Here is a 21,138-nt window from a genome sequence, read left to right as displayed (position 1 = left end):
CCACTCCTGGTGCAGCTCCTGTGACTAATTCTTGCCTGACTGCCCAGAATAATCACAGGCGTGGCCACAAGGAACGGGCTATCAGAAAATACACCTTAAATCCCTGCCACGTGCTCCTGCACCCGAGTGTCACGGACATCTTATGGAAAATCCTTTCCTTTGGATTTTTCCTCCTGAGAAGCTGAGAGGCCTCAGGAACAAAATGTAACCAATGGTTATCTGCTGCTGTGGGATGCAACAGGGGCATCTGGGATTGGGCTCATGTTGGATCTTTGTAATTAATGGCCAATCACAGTGAGCTGGATTGGACAGACAGCTGAGCCACAAGCCTTTGTTATCATTCCTTCTTTTTCTATTCTTAGCTGGCCTTCTGCTGAAATCCTTTCTTCTATTCTTTTAGTATAGTTTTAATATAATATATATGATAAAATAATAAATCAAGCCTTCTGAAACATTGAGTCAGATCCTTGTCTCTGCACCTGCACCCTCAGGAACACCTCTTATTCTATGCACCTCAACTATGCCTCTTATTCTGAAAAAATTAGCATCTGGCAGGAGGATTGTATGCCCTGATGAGAAACAGCCCATCACACAAAGTGTCCTCATCACCCACTCAGTTACTTTCTGCCACTTACAAATGATGCAGCCACCTGGCCACTCTCACATCATTCCCTTGTCCTTCCTCTTGTGATTGTGACAAATTCCTCTTCCCATCCTCGGCTAATGGCATTTCTGTCATGTCTGGAAGGTATTGAGATGAGGGAGCTGGCAGTGCATAACATCCCACTGCATCCTGTGCTGCTTGTATAAAACATTCTGATCTTCCCATATTGAAACAGCACGAGAAGTATGGAAATTTGGGGCATTGCATTTGGATTTTGTTTGCTTTCTTGGTGAAAGATGGTGTCTGCCATAACCAAAGTATGGTTTGGCAAAGGAGAAAAATGGGCTGTCTGGAAGTAATCGATATTGAAACAGCTTCAGGGCACTCCTGCAAGTATGTGTTTATTGAAGTCTGAAACAGCTGAGGAAAAAACCAACAAAATTATGGCAGAAAAGTTCCTTCTTCTCTGAGTCAAGAACCACTTGAAGCAGAGGTTTTACTCTTTGCTTGCCTTGCTCTGCCTTCCACAGACAGTGGTGCTTTCATGCTGTGTGCCTGCAGTGCCTAATTAAGCACCAAGCCCTAATCCCCAGACTGGGGAGACACAAGGAAGGGCCAAGGAGGAGCAGCCCAGATTCTCCTTTCTCAAACCTCACAGCAGAAACTCACATGTGGGTGCAGGAGAAAAGCTGACCTGAAGAATAACTGCTACAAATGCATTGGGTGTACTCATTAGGTGTACTTGTCCCTGCAGGAGAGGAGGGGAGAAAGCCTGTTTGCATTGCAGCAGTGCCTGGGGCTCATTAACAAACGGGATTAATGAAGATGTCCTCAGCACTCCACTGCATGGGAGTCAGCAGGCAGAGATGCACTCTGATCTCATTCCCCACAGCTGGTTCATTGCCCTGCAGTGATGCTCAGGCACAGGATTTCCTGCTGATGCAGAAGAAGACCTGCACTCCACCCCAAGGACTCCTTCCCCTCCTTCCCCCTGGAATTCTGTCATTCCACGTGTACCCACTGCAATATAAATACCAGGAGGGAGAAATGCCCAGTCTAGCACCCAGCCTGCTGTCATTCGGCAGGGGCTGAACCTGATTACAGGAGGTTAATTAATGCCCCACATTTGTAAAGCTCAACGTTTTTTAACGACTTGTTTTCTTCGGGGGAGAGATTAATTGATGTTTGCCCTGAGGAGACACACGAAGGAAATTTGTCCCTGAGAGGAAGAAGCATGCAGGAATGCAGCTTGGGGGAGTGCCTGCCTCCTGCCTTCCCAGGAAATGTCACTGCCCTCGGCATCACTTGCAGCCAGACACTTTCAGTGACAACTGTTGGGGAAGATGAAGCAGGAAAGCCTTATAAATGTGATTGCCTGGCAAAAGATTTTGAGAATATGGAAACTATAAGTGAGATTGAAATGAAAGCAAGCTTTGAGATACCTCAGTTACTGAACAACTGGAAACAATGGTGTGGCCAGCTGAAGGTGATCCCCTTTTGATGGAACAACACCCTCTGCTTGCAGACAGGCCCAAGGGTCAGAGCAGACCCTGCCAGCTTGGCAGAAGGGGCCCAAAGAGGAGTTTGTAGGGTTTAAAATGTAACACAGGATGGTAATGTAATGATTCTTATAGGCTGTATGGAAATGCTATAGGATTGTATATTGTACTGGATTGGTTAGTGAGAATTAGAATATTCAACACAGAAGATTTATGGTATTGTAACAGGAACCTTGCTCTCTTAGTTCTTGCCTCTTAGCTCTTACCCCTTTTACTCTCTTCCCCTCTCATCCTCTCAGTCCTGCTCTGAGCTGTGCCTGGCAGCTCCCAGCAGGGCCCTGCCCCCAGGCCCTTTGCAATGAACCCCAAGTTCCAGCCCTGGCTGCAGAGATCTCTCATCTCCATCTGTCCCAACCGTGCTACCCCCAAGGCTCCTACAGACAGCAAAGTCTCCTGTAGCATTTCCAGTGTCACTTTCCCAAGCAGGGGGCTCATGCTGCTCACTAACTCCATGCTTTGCCTCAGTTATCTGGAGAGTTCAGCCCTCCAGCCCCGGGTCTGTCAAGGGCAGACTTTCTGATGGGGCCAGTCCCTGCTGCCAGCTGCTCCAGACACAAAACCATTAACACAACAGCCCTCCCTGGACCCTTCTCTTCAGTTAATTGTTATGATGGGTCCCTCTAATTCATGTGGGATTGTGTGTAATGTGTCATTGCATCACTCGAATTATTCAGGGGAAAGAATGATGAGTGGTTTGTGGCCCAGTGAATAGCAAATGCTGCTATTCTTGTGCCACTCTTAGGCTGGGGCTTTGTCTTAGTGACAAGCCTGTTCATGACAATAAAGGACAGGGAATTGGAGAAAATGGCCAAGGAGAGAATCTTTGTTTTCTGTCCCTCATTCCAGTCTCCCTGGAATGTGAGGAGTAGCAGTGAACAAAGAGAAAGCACTCGAAGCATTGAAACAGACTGATAAATGCCTTTGTGATAAACTGCTTTTCTGCTCATCTGGAAGGTCAGTGGTCCAGTTTTTCTCATACTTTTTACCATTATAAAGATCAGATGTCCAAAAGAATCAGCAATTTGACCAAGTGAATTTAGGAGCCACTTGAATCAGCAGATAATCAACAACAATTGTGGAACCTGTTCAAGAAAACAACTCAATACTCCCCTCTGTGCTTCAGCCAGGAAAGGAACTCACCCACACACATCCCTAGAGACTTGTCCAGGAATTTGGAAATGGAAATAGTAGGAGAACTGCTTCTGGTTCTGTTTTTGCTCTGGTTTATCTTCCAGAATAAAACAAGAGTCGCCCAAAGCAGAGGAGGAAGTTTCTACTCTCTCTGTACTGAGTGCCCAGCCAGGGACACAAACAGCTTCCCCCACTCCTGTTTTGCTTCTCTGATGCTGCAGCAGAGAAGTTCAGCACCTCTCTGTCTCCAAACCTGTCATGTTAGTGGTCAGAATGGAGAGTAAGTGCCCACTGGTTTATCTGAAGTCCTGTGCACACAAGATTTTGCTTCCTTCCATACTGTTCCTGACCTAAAGAGCCTTAAAATGCAGAGCCACGCTGCTTTAGCTTTCAGTCTGTTGACAAATTTAATCATCAAGGTACAGATTGGCTTTTGGGTACACAGAATGAGATTACAGTGGAGAAAACAGTTTTGAACATTCAAATGAAAGTTCCGTTTGATAAGGGCTCTACAGCCCCGAGCTGCCTCAGCTCAGATCCATCCTGCACTGGGATTACTCAGGAATCTCACATGGTTATACAGCCAGGAGACTCTGGTATTACAGATGGACATGATCTAATTTCAGGTGGGAAGACTGTGGAAAAAGAAATTGCAGGACTGGGCTCCTGACACACATGGTTTCACATGAGAAAGCAGAAATAGGATAAAAAAATATACCACAACACCCACCCCCCAAGTTCTGAGCAAACATCAGGAAGCAGTGGGAAGTTTCCCTTTATACACCCAAGGTGGTCAGCAAGGTTACTCCACAGGAGGAGACAGGGGCAGATCACAGCCCATGAGCCTTTTCCAGCTAAGGAGCTTTACAAACAGAGCAAAACCTCCTCCACAGGCATGATTCAGGCTGGTGAGCAGAAATCCCAGCTACCTGCTGGCAGAACCTGGGGGCAGCAGTCTCCAGCAGCCCAGAAAGGACCCACGTGCTGCAAATCAGACACATGAGGCACACAGGGAGAAACAGCAGCAGAAAGAGAAGGGGTAACTCACAGCAATGAGCTGGTAGGAGTTGTTCATCATGGCTATGAGCATGTTCAGCAGCACAACGAGGGAGATGACGTTGTAGGTCCCAAACATTGTGGCCCCAACAAACTCTGTGAACTCGTGTCTGGCTTTCACGTTGGTGACGTAGAGATTCAGCAGCCCAAACACAGACCAGAAGAGTGACTGGAGGGTCTCAAAAAGCCTGCAAAGAAAACAGATTTTTAGCTGGCTTCCTGATGCTGGGGGGTGGAAAATGATCTTTTTCTACACAGATATTGGGAGACACCACTTAGCAGAGCCTTTTATCCCTCCCTGGGGACAGCCTGTGCCCAGCCACAGTGACCCAACAGCCAATGCATGTGAGAGCTGTCCCATCAACAGCATTTGCTGTCTGTCCAAGAGCCCACATCCTTGAGAGGCAGTGAGCACAACTTCCCCAAGGAACCCAAGGCTCCCTTTCCCACTCAGCATATTGCACAGAACAGCCACAATATATTCCATTTAATTAAAATTGCCATGCTGCGATGCTGCTGCTATCTATAAACTCTCCTGTTTAATCAGTGCTTGCATCATTAACATGTCTGCAGGATAAATGCTCAGGGAACCCATCCCCAAGCGTGACTGCAGCAGTGAACAGTGCACAACAACAAGGCACCACGAGGTGGGACATGGCAGAAATCACAGCACTTGCACCTTTTGCTCTAATTTGCAGTGCTCTGTTTGGAATACACCTGCCCAAAATACTGCTCTGTTTGCAGTAGATCTGCCTAAAATGCTGCTGTGTTTGGAATGCACCTGCCCAAAACTCTGCTCTGTTTGGAATACATCTGCCCAAAATGCTGCTCTATTTGTAGTGCAGCTGGCCAAAATGCTGCTCTGTTTGCAGAGCACCTTCCCAAAACTTTGCTCTGTTTGCAATGCACCTGCCCAAAACTCTGTTCTGTTTGGAATGCACCTGGCCAAAATGATGCTGTGTTTGCAGTGCACCTGCCCAAAACTGTTCTCTTTGCAATGCACCTGCCCAAAACTCTGTTCTGTTTGGAATGCACCTGCCCAAAATTCTGCTGTATTTGGAATACACCTGTCCAAAACTCTGCTCTGTTTGGAATGCACCTGGCCAAAATGATGCTGTGTTTGCACTGCACCTGCCCAAAATACTGCTGTATTTGGAATACACCTGTCCAAAACACTGCTGCTCTGTTTGCAGTGCACCTGCCCAAAAACACAGCTCTGTTTGCAGTGCACCTGCCCAAAATCTTGCTGTGTTTACAATGCACTTGCCCAAAACTCTGCTGTGTTCACAATGCACCTGCCCAAAACTCTGCTGTGTTCACAATGCACCTGCCCAAAACGCTGGAAGCTCTGAGTGGCTGGAGCAGCAGCTCCCACCCACTACAGGCAGAGTCCCTGGCAAAACCCTGCAACCACTGCTCGGTAATGACCCAGATGAAAGAGAGTCATCACATTAATTCAGCTCAAGAGTTTCTCTTCTTTTGAAGGCTTCCTTCCCTAGATGAACCAGACCTGACCCCACTGAGCTGGTGAGATCATCCCAGGTCTCTCTGCTTCCAGTGACCTTTCGCAGTCACGTCAGACGCGTAATCAGCAATCGAAGTAATTGCTCTGTTTGGGCATCTTTGTTTTGGCTTTCCAAAGTATGGCATTTATATCATCCAAAAATGACATTTATATGCCTGTTTAAGAGTTTCCATTTTGGCCTGAGGTCAGCAGATGTGTTCAAATGCGACTTCTAGACACATCAATATGAATAATTCAGATGCTTTACTTGACATACCAGGAATCTGTTCTCCCATCATCTCCAGGCATTTGTTCACATGTATCCCCATGCCTTATATGAGGATTCTGTTTATACTTTGTGGATGTAGCTTATGTTTTTCACTGGCCAAAATCATAAAGATGCTCCCTCCCAAAAAAAATACTCCCTCCAAAAAACCTCCCTCCCAAAAAAAAACTCCCTCCAAAAAACCTCCCTCCCAAAGCTCAGGCTGTTTGTTAGGCTTATTAAATAACTAGGGTAGTAAAATACAGATTAACCAAAGAATGCCAAGCATTTATTTACTAGAAGTGCTGGAGCACTAGCTGTCTTTTAAAATATTTATAGTATTTTTACTATTAACAGTAGAAACACTACTCTCTGAAGAGAGACAGGGGCTCTAATCATTGAACTGAAATCAGCTCTAGAAGTGGTCAGTGTGTTGTTCTGGGTGCACAATATTACCCAGGTGTGTAATCTGGGCCCAGACTAAAGCAAACATTCTCATGTGCCCTTGACAAAGACACCAAGTGGTTCCTGCAGCTCTGCAGAGCAGTGAGGATGCTGTGAGGTGCTGTGTCCTCAGTGTTTAATGACAGGACAGGTCCACAGCCTCTTTTCACAGTCCATGTTTCAGGGCAGGCTCACACTACTTTGGAGAAGCAGCTATAAAGAAATAGAATTTTGGAAATGGTGATTGAGAGGCTCTCATGTCCTGCTGAGTGTATTTTGAATCCTAATCAAACACAAGAATTCTCAAAGCTCCACCACTCTCCATGGTGGCTTAGAGAGAGCAAGTGCCCCCTGTGCCACAGGAAGCTGTGCCCAGGGGAATGGCAGAGAGAAGGACACAGCAGGCAGGGAGATGTGACTTCCTCCACCCCTTCCTCCTCTTCCTCACTCTCCTCTCCCCGCTTCAGTTGCCAGCATCACAGATATAAACATCTTTTCCAATCATCTGCCTAAGCAGCAGGCACTCTGCTTTCTGAGGGATGGCAAGGCCAAAGCAGAAAGCCTTAAATTATTCATTACTTCCCCTCGTTGCTGTCACAAAGGAATATTACTTTTCCATGATCTGTGTGTGCAATGCAGAAAATTTCCTCGCCAAGAAAATGTTAATCCCACCCTTTGAGAGTAATAGGAAATAACGTGGCAGTAAATAGGTATCACACTTGACACAAGCTGCACACACACCAGGGGTGTCCTTTTTGCTCCCCCTGAAGAATTAGAGCTCATTGTGTGAGCCCAGGAATGCTGGTGGGAACCAAAGTGCACTGATTCAGAGCTCTGCAGATTTATTCCTTCATAAGGAATGAGCCATGAGCAAAGTCAGGGTCCCCAGCCCTGCCTGGACTGGCTCCAGCCTCCTTTGCTTCCCCCCCAAAACAATATTTGCATCTGCAGCTGCTCCTTCCCAGCCACTGCCCCATGCTGTGCATCTGCTCCCCAGCCAAACGTCAGCTTGTCCTGGGGGTGTTAATAAAGACAATTTAAACTTTTAAGAACACGTTAAATAAATTTCTTAAGTGAGCCTCAAACAAAAAGTACCTGCAGAGTGTTCTGTCCCCTGCCAGGAGACCTCACTCCTAATGGATCCCCTCCCACTAGGATTTTGTTTTACACAAACCTCTGCCACAAAGGCTGAGCCCCCTCAATTTCCTTTCTGTGCTACATTCCCTTGGCAGGGGGTTTAAATGAATGTTAGGGTGGCAGAAATTGTGGTTTGTATTTAAGCTGATACACACTTTCTGCTAAGTGCTTCTTGTATAATTTTTAGCTCTCAAGACATTACACCTTCTTACAGACATCAGGATGGTTGGTTGGTTGCTTTGGTTTTTTTTTTTTCCTGCTGGCTTTTTCTTGTTCTTTTTCTTCAGTCAAATCCTGCTGTTGCTTTCTCCACTTACCTGACACAATGAAATCTGTAATAAAACCAGAGTGCAGTGGTGGCAGGCCCAAACCAGAACTGAACAAATCTGTTCACCACAGCTCCATAGAAAGGCAGGGTTTGGTACTGGATTTTGTAGGCTTGACCCTTCCTGAGGTAGAATTTACCCCTTAACACACACTGTGCTTGCCAAACTGGCTGCTGCATCAATATGGATGCAGATCAAGGAATAAATTTGTTATTGAATTCCTTTGCCAGGGCAGCACAACACACTTCTGGGGCATGTGAGGCAACTGAAACAGCAAAAGGTCTGAAATCTTTCATTCTGTTTCCCATTAGCACAGTGCAGGTCCATTCACTTCCCTCAGACAGAGATGGGTTTCATGAGAAAATTAATCAAGCCTGTGGTGTTCCTGCTCTGCAGTGGGAAATGGCACATGTCTGGTGTACCAGGGCCTGCTGCTCTTGAAGGATGGGCTCCATCCCATGAAAATTCCATATTTCTTTTAGGAGAGAGCCCACAGGACAAAGCTGGAACCTCTCTTCTCCCAACCAAGTCATGTGGCCTGAGCCATCATCTGTTTTTGATAACAGTGCAAATACATCCCAAATCCTTTCTTAACCCCAAACCTTCAGCTGACAGAGGGAGGAGAATTATTGGGCATCATGACAAGTTTTATTTAATTTAGCATAAAGTGGTGGACAACAGTTTTGTTTTGCTTGTTTGCAGGGCGTGGGCCTTTTTCTAGACCGTGCTTTATTTATTTCTCCTGCCATTGTGAGTTAAGTACTGTGCAAGCAGCAAGAACAATCGGGTGGGGGCTGATTATTATAATTATTTCTACTATTAGTAATTAAAACAAATACATCAGCAAGACAATTCATGTCATTTTTCAGCATGTGCTCGCTCTTTCAGCTCTGCCAGATGTCCTCACAGCAATTTCCATGCCAGCATCTCAGTAAAGTACCAGCATTCCCAGCAAAAAAAAAAAAAAAAAAAAAAAGGTTCTGCTGGGATTTTAGTCTGCAAGGAAATCAGAGAAGCCTGCAACATGACGTATCCATAAAAATGGTCTAGGTGAGATTGTTGTTGTTGCTGCAGGCACATTATTTATTAATTCCTGTCTTTAACAGGTTTATCCCTTATTTTCTTCATTTTATTCAGGTTCCCCTCCTTTCTTCAGTAATTAGGCAACAATTACTGCAGCAAAATTACACTTCCTTTGCCAAATCTACTGAAATTGTGCATAGTCATAATAAGATTTAAGTTGCAGGATCATGCAGGGAAACTCCTTGGTCCAGAACTAAAAGGTCTCCCAGTGCCAGACCTAAGTGAGAGTCTTGGTGACAGCAGAGCTCAGCACAGTGTCTGCCCCAGTTAACTCCCACCTTTCCTGCAGGGCCAACCACCTCACCTGGCACTTGCAAATGAATAAATAAAGGCTCTGTCAGTGCAGTGACAGGCAGGGGACAGGGGAAGCAGCTTCAGAAGCAGAAAGAGAGGGTGTCTTACGTGGAGAAGGCATTGTTCTGTTTCTCACATCGGATCCCCTTGCAGTTGTTGGGTTCCTCCGAGGCACTGGTCTCATAATAAAAATAAAGCTGGTTCAGTCCATTGGCAAAAGCCAGAAGCACCAGGCAGTAGATAAAAAGGAATTTGAGGATGTCTAGCAGCATGCGTCCCAGAGAAATCTGCAGGGGTCCCAGGTGTGAGTTGGCTGTAAACAGGGAGATGAGGCGCAGGGAACTGAGGATGTTGGATATTGCAAAGAGAGCTTCTGCAATCAGGGTCGGGTGCCACATCTCCCACTCCTCCCGCGGGCGAGAGCCGTTGTACTGGCAGGAAGGAAGGAAGAACAAGGGCATAAAAGTGAGATGAGGTGTAATGACTCTGAGGAAACTCCACTCCAAGCTCACACCCACTGATCCAACCCTTCACAGGTAAATCCTAACCAGGTACTTTTTGTGGCACAAAAAGGGCTTTTAATTATCATTGCAAGGAGCCCCCAACGCTGGGAATAATGTGCTCTGACTCCATGATTCAGAAGGCTGAACAATGGCTTTATTAAAACTATACTATATTACACTGATACTATATTAAAACTATACTAAAAAACTATAAAATTATAAAAACTATATTAAAACTATACTAAAGAGATACGAAACTATACTGTACTGTACTGTACTATACTGTACTATACATACTAAAGAAAAGCCTGTGACTGCCTGAGCCAGCCAGGACACAGCTTTGAGTGACTGGCTAATCACTCAAAACCACTTTCACCCATGTCCAATTAACAATCACTTCAGGTAAACAATCTCCATAACACATTCCACACATGCAAACACAGGAGCAGTGAATAGAGATAAGAATTGTTTTCTCTTTTTCTCTGAGGTTCTCATTGCCTTCCCCAGGAAAAATCCTCTGTAAAGAGAGCTGAGGCCACATTTAAGCCCTTACACCCCAGCTGCTGTCAGGCTCATAGTCAGGATTCAGGACTGAAGCTGACTTGATGAGGGCAGAGATGAAGGTTTAATGATGTTTTTTTATTAATTATGCCTACTACATTATGACACCCTGATGGTAAGAGATGTAGAACCAGGTTTTTTTTTAGAGGCTTTGGCTGTTCTTAGCCTAAACTGAAAACTTAGGATTTTTTAAAATTTGTTTTACTTTTGAGTTCACAGTCTGTGGGTTCCTTATGTCCATGGCTTCATACACAACCTCCTTCTCTTTCAACATTTAAAGGGGTTCAGATTTTAGCAGGTTCCAGATGTAAATTTCCAATTACTTTTGTTCTTCTCCCTCCTAAATATGTCTGCACATTATAAACACTGCATGTTCCAGAAACAATGGGAGGCAGGGGGAAGGAAGGCAAGAAGAAAAGCAGTGAACTATTGGATGCTCTCCCTCCCATGTAATCTCAAAGAAAAGAGCAGGCAGCCCAGAACCAAAAGGCTTTTTTCGTATTAATTTTCTTATTAGTTAATTTGTCATGGCAATTTTAGGAGAGTTGCTAAAGCAGAGATCTTAATTACAGCTGAAACTGGGTACAGTTGAGTGCATCAATTACAACATTAACTGGGTTTGTAATGTAGCTGTAAAAGCAGAAGCATTTTCTGAGCAAAGTGCAGCCAGATGCGAGCAGGTACCACAAAAGATTGGTTCTGTAAAATGTAACTGCTCTGGTTCTGTGAAATGTAAAATGTAACTGCTCTGGCTTAACGACAGTGGCACAGAGAATGGAGTCAGAGACATTTAACATCAAGGAATAATTGTCCTTTTAACATTTGTCTCCGCTCATTTAGCATGCATAAAAAGGCAGAACTGCACTCAGGATAACACAGCTAAAACCATAACCAGCATGTCTGGGCCTCCTAAAATAATTCTGTACCTCTGAAAAGGAAATGGTACCAACATCACACTGACAGGACGAGATTGCAGAGACTTTCTATTTAAATCTGAAGGTCCAATACACAAACTCCAGTGTATTCAAGGGCTCCCAGTTTTTTCAAGGGCTCAGCAAAAAGCAGGTTGATATTTCAAACTATCCCTCTGTATGAAGGAGATGAGACATGATACAAAGGCATTTCAGCATGACCTCGGATTGCTTCTGACATTTCCAAACTGTTCTTTATTACATGAACATCATGGCCTGAGCCTGTTAACTTGATTTGAAGATGGGTCTTCAAATGCCTACAAACAGGCAGAGAGGTGAACTTTTTGTGGATATCCAGCAGTGGGGGGTGGGTGGGATTGGGAAGCAGATTTGCTTCTGGACAGCAGATTTGCACAGTTATTCCCAATTCCCTTCTGCAGGCTGGCTGGACACAGCAGCCCAGGGCTCTCTGCTAAGGTTTAGCACAGATTGCACATAAAGGTATGGGGAAATACCTTCTTTAAAGGTATTAATATTTTAAAATGTATTCAATATTTTAAAACATTGCTTTATAAAGAGGTGTGGGACACTCTTCTGTGTAATATTTAAAGCAATAAATAAATAAAGCAATATTTAGGTCATTAAGGTAATATTTTGGTCCTTTATGAACTGATGGTATCTCCTCACTTTGCAAATAGAATCTTTAGAGCAGCCTGGCATCACAGGTAACAGAAAAACTGCAGATTTCAGAGTTATCTAATGAAGCTGGGTATCTGGGAAGGCTGGACTAGTTTGGTTTGGTGTCTGTTCAAAAGATGAAACACAGCAGAGATGTACACAGAATAGTACAAATAAATTACACCATGCTGTCACATTTACCCTTCCTCATTACACGATAATTCAATGCAGCAAATGGAAACTGATTAAGAAAGTATTTCTACCCTATAATTAGCCTGAAGATTCCATTGGTATCGGACAATATTAGAGCCAGGTCTTGGAACCAGTCAAATCAAGGAATAAAAAAATGTCTTCACGTAAAAACAAGGATGGAAAGCATTTAGTGTCAGTATGCAATTTATTTTTTCTGCTATTTGGCAGAAAGTTAAATGTCCATGTAATCCTTTGAAGTTCTAAGAAGTGTTAGAATATGGTATATTGGCATATATCCCAGCCTCTTCCAGCTCAGGGCTGTTCTATAAATAACAAATCATGTTGCAAAATGTTTTGAAGCCATTATCAACGTTATAAACCCTCACACTGCAGAGCACACTGCAGCCCCTGAGTGACACAGGGCAGAGGGAACTTCTGGGACCACGTGTTTCCCACAGAAGATTTTCTGCACCTCTCAGAATTGCCTGACATGGCCCTCATCAGGGGCTGACCTGAGATGGGCCAGGTTTAACCCACGAGGGTTTGATCTGGGCTCAGATCTGTTCCTGCCAAACCTTCTTTGTGTGCTGGCCCGTGGGGTTTGGGGGTTGACCTGCACGTTTCTGTGGCTCTTACAGGGAGCACAAACAGAGCTGCACCTCCTCTGGGGCTGGGCTTTGGCTGTGAGTTTACATCCCAGTGTGTGGCTGCACAACTCCTGGATGCACAGCTCCTCTAGTAATTCATGTGAGCAAGAACCAGATTGGTAACATTTTAAGTTTTGTCCGTGTATTTTGCCATTTCCAGGTTTTTGGGTTTGTTTTTTGTTTTTTTTTTGTTTTTGGGGGGTTTTTTTGTTGGTTTGTTTTTTATTTTTTTATTGCTTGTGCTTTAAAGACCAACCTTTCAAGTCTGTAATTTCCTCCCTGGTTCTGAATGTTGGGAGAATAAAAGACATAATCTGTTCCTGCTTTGATGCTGTTACAGAGCTGCCTCTTCAGGGAGCAGCAACCAGCTTAAAAGCTTTTCCCTTTGGAAATCTGACTCACCAGGGCTGCAGCCTTCAGGATTTAACAAAGGCCCCATGGCAGGGCTGTTTGCACTCTGGAGTCAATGGGCTTGGGGAAATTTTCTCCTCTCTCCCCCTGTGCCTGCTGGGCAGGACTAAACAAGGCTGCTCTGGGGAAGGGTTTGTCCTGGTTATTGGGAGCTGGGCTGCCAGAGGTGGAAACCTTGCAGAGCTGGGAAGAGCAGGAGTGGCCAGGGAGCAGATCCCAGTCACTGATTTACACCTGAGTAATTCCACTGACTGCAGTGAAGCTGCTGCTGATTCATACCAGGGGAAGAAGTAGGCCAAGCACGAAGCTCCAGCTGAAGCCAACCAGAGCTGTTGCATAAGGAATTTTACTTTTGTGTCTTGTCTTTGAAAAAGGGAGACAGAAGGAAAGTGCTTCAGGCCATCCCCTGGCTTCAAACCCTGTGCATATGCTAATTTGGAGCATCAGAAGTTTATAAATGTGGAAGGTGCTTTTGAGGATGAGCTCTGATGTGGGCTCTCACCACAAATAGAACATGACAGGGAAGAACCTACAGGGTGTTAAAGCCCCAGCTTGCTCCTTTGTCATTTCTCTGCCCACAGGTTACATATTGAAGAGTGACTTGACCCCTTTATATCAGATTATCAGAGAGAAGCCTCCTAATAACAGTCTTGCTCTTCTCAGTAGACCTGTCACAAGCTTTTGATCACTTATCTCCCAACCTGTAGGATCATACAGATTATAAAACTTGGCTCTAGAAGTTTTCAGGTAACCCTGTTCTTGTTTTCCTTCTACCATTTTATTTAAAAGCCATGTTTTCACTATGCATTGCTGAAGGAGGTGCCAGCACAGAAAACAAAAAGTGCCTTGGCAACTGAGTAGCTACAAAAGGCACAGAAAGTGGAGAAATTTCTCCCCAGTGCCCAAACAATCTATTTAACTTTTAATCAAAGAGTCGGAATGAGCAGGATGTTCATTCTCCAAACAAAATAGCTTTCCAGGTGAATTTTCAAAATTGGACTGCTTGAAAAGCTGCTATTTTCTCTGCTTTGTGATTTTGATTTGAATAGTTCGTACCCTGTGTACCACAGCTCTCACCAGCACATTACAAATTCCCTCTCCCAAGTTACTGTACCTTGACATAGGCAACAATTTTAAGGGAGATAGTTGCAAGATAGAGGGAGTTCATTGCAAAATCCATCAGATTCCACCAGTCATGCACGTACTCATTGAATCCACCATCCCACATTTCTTTGATTTCTCCCCAGATGAAACCTGTAGAAAGAAAGGGAGTTCATTACCATGACAAGGCATTATTTGCCATTAAAACCCTGTGTATATACACATGATGTAACAGCAGACAATTTGAAATTAACAGCTTGGAAAAAATGCCTCATCCCTCCTGCCTTCCACAAAGTACAATGCTGCTGATTATGAGACATTTTACAAGTCTGTGGGGAATGCAGTCTGGAGAGAGCTGAAAAAGACCTTGGTTTCCTACCCAGGGCTCCAGATATGCACATGAGGAGACTGCCTGAAACACATGTTATTTATAACCAGGACGAGTGAATTGGCTCAGCTGAAATTTGCTCTACGTGAATAAACTCTTCAAGCAGCTGTATTTGGTATAGTTCCTAATAGATTGTCTGCTCTCACAGACACTGTGAGCAATTCATTGCTCTGTTGGACAGCACTGATTTTCCCTGACTTTCTCTAGCAGCACCAGAACCAGCTTCTGCACGCCAGCACAGCTCCTCCCTGACCTGGAAATATCACCCCAAAGAAGGAAGGAATGGATCCATTCTCTCCTCAGCCCCTGCATTGATGCCTCCTGCTGTAGAAAAAGCCCACAGGGATTATTTGTGAGGAAAGGTAAGACTCAGCAGGAAGCAGGGCAGTGACTCACCTCGTGTCAGATATGGCTGTGGGGTTTGTGAGCTGCTTGTTCCCAAGGATACGGCCAGAGCCCATCATGCCAACCCTGAAATGCCTTCTGGTGATCATTTTGGGCACTTGCTAATGCTCACTGTACCTCCCTGCAGCTGAAAGGGTGAAGGGCAGCTTCTGAAATTCATCACCAGACTGCTAAACCCACCTGACACAGTTCTGATTATAAGTGACTTCTATGTCCTTTCTTGCAGAACTGTTTAAGTATTTCTGAAAGCCTAAGTCCCATCAAAAGGCAAATGGCAGCTCCTTCATGCCCTGGATGCTTCTGAAAAATGGCTTTAGAGCCCCAGGTATTTTGAATTACCCACTTGACATTATCCTTGAATGAAAAGTAGAAATGTGTGAGGAGGACACAAAACAAACAAAACAAAACAAAACAAAACAAAGTACACCTCCAGGTGCATTGCCAATGTAATTACCCCAAGTGCAGCCCCTGCCTAACCACAGGAGAGTGCAGTGGTCACTGATGTGCTGCTTGCAACTCAGCTTTAAGGACCTGGATGTTCAATCTGAAGAGCAGCAAAGTTGCAATGAACTGCTGCACGCCCCCAAATATCAATCTGAGCTGCTCAGCTGCCAGCCAGCAGGTCAGTGGCCACACCAGCATAATGTCAGGGCCAGCCAGGTAATCCCATTACAGCTGCCTCCACGTCTCTGCATGCACACAAACCCATAAAATAAAATAAATCAATGGAGAGGAGCCTGTTGAAGAACTCATACACTGTATTTATAGTGAGTTATCCTTGTTGGTTACTATAGCTACAGCAATGCTGTGTGTGCCTGCTCTCTCTCCTTCTGTAGTGGAAAATATTTTGTAAGTAATAACCTTTAATCTGGTGAAACTGTTCTAATTTCTGTATTTGATAAACAGTCATACAATATCTCTGTTTATCTGAAACAAAGGAACTCAAGAACAGACAGCTGTAAAACGGTTTTTTGAAGGGATTGTGCTTTTGAAAGGTTTTTTTTAAAATGGATTATCCTTCTTTCATCTGCAAATCAATTTTACTGAAATGCCTACCATTTCCCTCAATTTTAACCATGAATTTAAAGTGAATATATGACCTAAGCTCAGAAAAGACATTTAACCCCCTGAGCTTACTCTGAAGTTTCTACCAACACCTGCATTTGAGTGCATAAATCAGCTTCATCAGATAATGGTGGAGCTGTGCAAGGAGCACAGTGCCCTGGCTCACCACCCAAAGTGATTTGTGAACATGTCTGCAACTCTTACTTTCCTTCCTTGTTTTCCATCAGCAGTTTTGGGTTTGGCACAGGAACAGCTGGGTTTGTTCAGCACAGAGCCAGCCTGAGCCAGAGCCACCACAGGAACAAGGAGCAGAGTCCTGGTGTCACCAGGACAGGAGAGCCAGAAAGGTGTGGGGAAGCAGGAGAAAGGTGTGGAAACCTCTGCCCATGAGCAAAGTGCCTGGTGACGCTCCCAGGGATGGCACAGGCTGGTGGCACACGAGGGACATGGGAGCTGGTCAGGATCCTGATGGAGCTCCCAGGCTTCCACTGCTGCTGTGCTGGAGCTCACTTGGGAAGGGGAAATAGTCCTCTCTCATCAAAAATACACCCATGTGGCTTCTCTGGTCTTCTCTCATCCCATCACAGTGCCTCACCTGAGCACCCTCAGCACACAGACACCTCCTCCTCTGCCCAGCTGCCCAAGCCAGACTGGAATAAGAGCCTCACATGTAACTTCAGACAATCAACACTCCTCCTCCTCCTCCACATCAGAGCACTTGATGCTGATGTGGCCAGTGATTATCAGCAGAGCCTGAGCCTTATCTTCCCTCTCCTGCATTCCAGCAGTTTATCTGGGAGGAATAAGCCAGGCTGGGGGCAGGTCAGGGAGCAGGGAGAGCAGAACCAGGCTCTGGGCACTGCAGCAGGCACAGGACAGAGCCAGCAGCAGCAGGGACACTGTGTGTGACCCAGGAGCTCTTCCCAACCTGCTCCTCTCCTCTCACCCAGCCTGGGGAGGCAGGAGGGAGTGCACCATGCACCTGCCATGGAGCACTGGGGTCATGGCCAAGGGCACATCAGGTGGCACAGAACAGCAGAGCAGCCCTGGGCCAGCAGGAGCTGCTGCTCCAGGAGGAGCTCAGCTGCTCTGTGCAGCTCCTGCAGCTGCCTGACACATCTGTGCAGATGCTGAGCCTGGGATGAGCCCCACACAGCTGCTGTAGGGGAGAGTCAGGCCCTGCTTGGCGCTCCTGGTGTGGGATTTATGGGGTTTACCTAGAACCCAGGGCAGGACTGGGTGTGGGATTTATGGGATTTGCCTACAACCCAGGGCAGGACTGGGTGTGGGATTTATGGGATTTGCCTACAACCCAGGGAAGGATCAGCTGTGGGATTTATAGGATGTACCTAGAACCCAGGGCAGGATTGGGTGTGGGATTTACAGGATCAGGTGTGGGGTGTATCTAGAACCCAGGGCAGGACTGGGTGTGGGATTTATGGGATTGGGTGTGGGATGTACCAAGAACTGAGGGCAGGATTTGGTGTGAGATTTATGGGATGTACCTAGAACCCAGAGCAGGATTGGGTGTTGGATTTACAGGATCAGGTGTGGGGTGTACCTAGAACACAGGGCACGACTGGGTGTGGGATTTATGGGATGTACCTAGAACCCAGGGCAGGATCAGGTGTAAGATTTACAGGATTGGGTGTGAGATTTACAGGATCAGGTGTGGGATTTACCTAGAACCCAGGGCAGGATTGTGTGGGGGATTTACCTACCTAGAACCCAGGGCAGGATCATCCACTCCACGATGGTGGGAGGTGGCCCCTGCATGTGGAGGTCTGTCCTGACGATGTGCTGCGACGCCAGCAGGAGCATGAACAGGAAGGTCAGGTAGGAGCCAGTGTGGCAGATAAACTTGATAAATGGCTTTTTAATGAACAGTCCCAGCCTGCTCTTGGGTGCAATCAGGTATGCCACGGACAGCACGGGGAACAGCAGTCCAATGGTGACACAGGTCAGGAGTTTCACTGCCCAGTGTTTCCTCCTCCAGCCTGGAAAGCCGTCGTACCACAGCGTTGCTAGCAGCTGCTGGCAGTTTGGCTGAGCAACAAACTGGGGAGGGAGAAACAAAGAATAATTATGAAATTATTACTGACTGGTACTCCACGTGCACTCCCTCTCACTTATGTGTTAGAGCCCCCTCAGATTACATGTGGGGCCAGCTATGGGCTGGAAAAGCATATTTTGGAGATGAAGGGAGGGAAGGAGGGAAGTTTCACTCTTCTTTTTCTATGTAGGATTTAAGATTCCTGTTGGGAAGGATGAAAGCTTGACAAGAAAGTCTTACAGATATGTGTGCTTGGCAGAAAGATTTTTGAGTGTAGAGTCTGAAGAAGGAATAGAGATGGAAGCAAGTTTTGATATAGAAGAAAAGAATTGCTGAGCCAGTCTCACTGGATAACCAAGGAGGCAAAGGGTGTGTTAGTTAGAAGGGGTTTTTATGGCTTAGAGCAAAGGATAAACCCACCCCAAACAAGAAGATGTTTTTACCAAGCAGAAAGAGAGCACAGGCAAACAAGGCAGCAAATGTGGCAAGTAGAGAAAGGTCTCAGAATTTTCCACTGCAAGAAAACTGAAAAACAACTTCTAGCTTAAACTGTAATGTACTGACTTTGAGTGATTGGAGAAGAGTAACATGAATATGGTAATTATAGTAGTTATGATAGGCTATAGATAATAGTTAAGGTATAGATTGGTTCTCTGTATTAAGATGCTCAGCAAAGAAAAGTATAAAATGCATTGTAACCTAAACCAAAGGGTGTCCAGGCCTGCCTGCAGCTGGAGCTGACAGCTGTGGGCACAGCTCTGTCACCCACAACCCTGGATGCTGTAACCTCTTGGATGGAATAAACTGCATTTTGGAGAGCCCCTGGAGTCCCACATCCCTCATTTTGGCTCTTACAGATTCCTTCTCATGGAAGAAATGTTTTTCTACTTGCAGCTTCCTTCCGCAGATCAGCCGCTCACCACACACACAGCCTCGTGCCAGAGCAGCACCAGGAGGATTACTACAAGCTGCTTCTCTCCCCATGTGTTGGAGCACGTTCCTTTTCACAATGTTTCAGGTTCAGACCGCCTGGAACAAGTCACTGTCAGCATCCTAAAGAAGTGACTCAGGGATGAGGCAGGAGGGAAAAGGTGCAAAGCTCTGAGAGTGTTGTGTGAGAGGGAGAACCAGAGTGTGTGTGTGGGCTGGGCTGGCATGAGACAGCCAACAGCAGCGTGAGGTGTGCCCAGGTGACACCTGGTGGGATGCAGGAGAGCACATTGGGAACCCAGCCTGGCTGCTCAGCAAGGGATGGAGCAGCTGTAAAATGCAAGGGTTTAAGCAAAAACTAAAAGGAATCTAAGTGACATTTGACAGTTTACTTTCACTCTGTGAAAAACAGCATTGTGATGGTGATTTTGTGCATCTCACCTACGCCACACCACACTGGCTCAGGGTGCAACTCCTCCAGGCTACTCTCTGTCACAGACATCTTTCATGAAAAATCCTTAGGATTTTTTCTCCTGAGAAGCTGAGAGGCCTCAGGAACAAAATGTAACCAATGGTTATCTGCTGCTGTGGAATGCAACAGGTGCATCTGGGATTGGGCTCGTGTGGTTGTTTCTAATTAATGGCCAATCACAGCCCAGCTGGCTCAGACTCTGTCTGAGCCACAAGCCTTTGTTATCGTTCTTTGCTATTCTATTCTTAGCCAGCCTTCTGCTGAAATCCTTTCTTCTATTCTTGTAGTATAGTTTTAATGTAATATATATGATAAATAATAAATCAAGCCTTCTGAAACATGGAGTCAGATCCTCATCTCTTCCCTCATCCAAGAACCCCTGTGAACACTCTGTCACAGCTCTCATCCCAAACAACCTCTGGGATTTCAAACCAAGTCATGGTATTTCTGCTCAGTGCCAGAAGGCTTCATGTTCCTGGTTATACCTGGACAGCCCCATGGTTTTCAAGGCTTTCCAGACCCAGAAATAACCAGAGATGTCTGCAAGACCAAGACAACTCTGTTTTTCTTCAAAAATCTTTAGCCCACACCCAAATCTTTTAAAGACACCACAAAAACTGCCCAGTATTGGGAGGACTTTTAAGCACAGTTCTCAGAATGCTCTAAACAAGCAGAGCACTGGCATTGCTATGCTCAAAATGACTAAACCAAGGTCAAACAAAAGGACAAATTAGTTGCTTGTTCTGATGAAGTCATTCACTTCTGTAAGTATTTTTAGATTTTGGGAATATATTTTATATGTCTTAACAGGCTGTTTACATCAGAATCAGACCATTTTTGGACTGAGTAGCTCAAATCTATGGAATGACCCAAACTAGCAGAGAAAATAAGCTCTCCAAGGGAACTATCTGGCATTTATGAAGCTGCATTTTGATGTGTTATTACAACAATAAGCTTCTGATTACTTCTGCATTGGCACATAACTGAAGACACTCTGCTCCAGAGGGCTTGGGAAAATAATATCAGAAGAGTGTGTGATTTGGAATCAACCAGCACATGCAGCAGCTGAAAATGGGCCACAGCTCATGGGGTGATGGTCTCCAGAAAAAGCCAAGACCTGCTGCTTGCAGTGATGAGAAAATATTATTGTAAAGTTCCATATATGGGGAGAATGATCATGAAGTCACAGAATCCCAGAATGGTTTGGGTTGGGAGGGACCTTAAAGGTCATCTTATTTCCACCCCTTTCCATGGGCAGGGACACCTCCCACCATCCCAGGCTGCCCCAAGCCCCAGTGTCCAACCTGGCCTGGGACACTCGCAGGGATCCAGGGGCAGCCACAGCTGCTCTGGGCAGGTAAGAGAAACAATTCCACAGAAACTGGAAAACCACCAAGCAGTGACTGGTGTTTGGCTGT

At 45.5% G+C, this 21,138-nt stretch overlaps 1 protein-coding gene across 2 annotated transcripts in view; it reads right to left on the bottom strand.

Annotated features, from left to right (window-relative positions):
- TRPC5 (transient receptor potential cation channel subfamily C member 5) overlaps window positions 1–21,138 on the bottom strand; it is a 108,619-nt gene that overhangs the window by 26,044 nt on the left and 61,437 nt on the right. For both annotated transcript variants that reach the window (XM_036402417.2, XM_036402418.2), the window contains exons 4-7: window positions 17,987–18,323; window positions 14,421–14,560; window positions 9,512–9,834; window positions 4,343–4,538 (exon numbers count right to left, since the gene is read on the bottom strand). In XM_036402417.2, the coding sequence (XP_036258310.1) occupies window positions 4,343–4,538; window positions 9,512–9,834; window positions 14,421–14,560; window positions 17,987–18,323 (996 nt within the window). The remainder of the gene's footprint in view (window positions 1–4,342; window positions 4,539–9,511; window positions 9,835–14,420; window positions 14,561–17,986; window positions 18,324–21,138) is intronic.

This window comes from Molothrus ater, chromosome 14 (genome assembly GCF_012460135.2).
Source record: "Molothrus ater isolate BHLD 08-10-18 breed brown headed cowbird chromosome 14, BPBGC_Mater_1.1, whole genome shotgun sequence".
Lineage (NCBI taxonomy): Eukaryota > Metazoa > Chordata > Aves > Passeriformes > Icteridae > Molothrus > Molothrus ater.
Note: the sequence above shows the minus strand (reverse complement) of the source record. Positions and strands in the feature narration are given on the sequence as shown.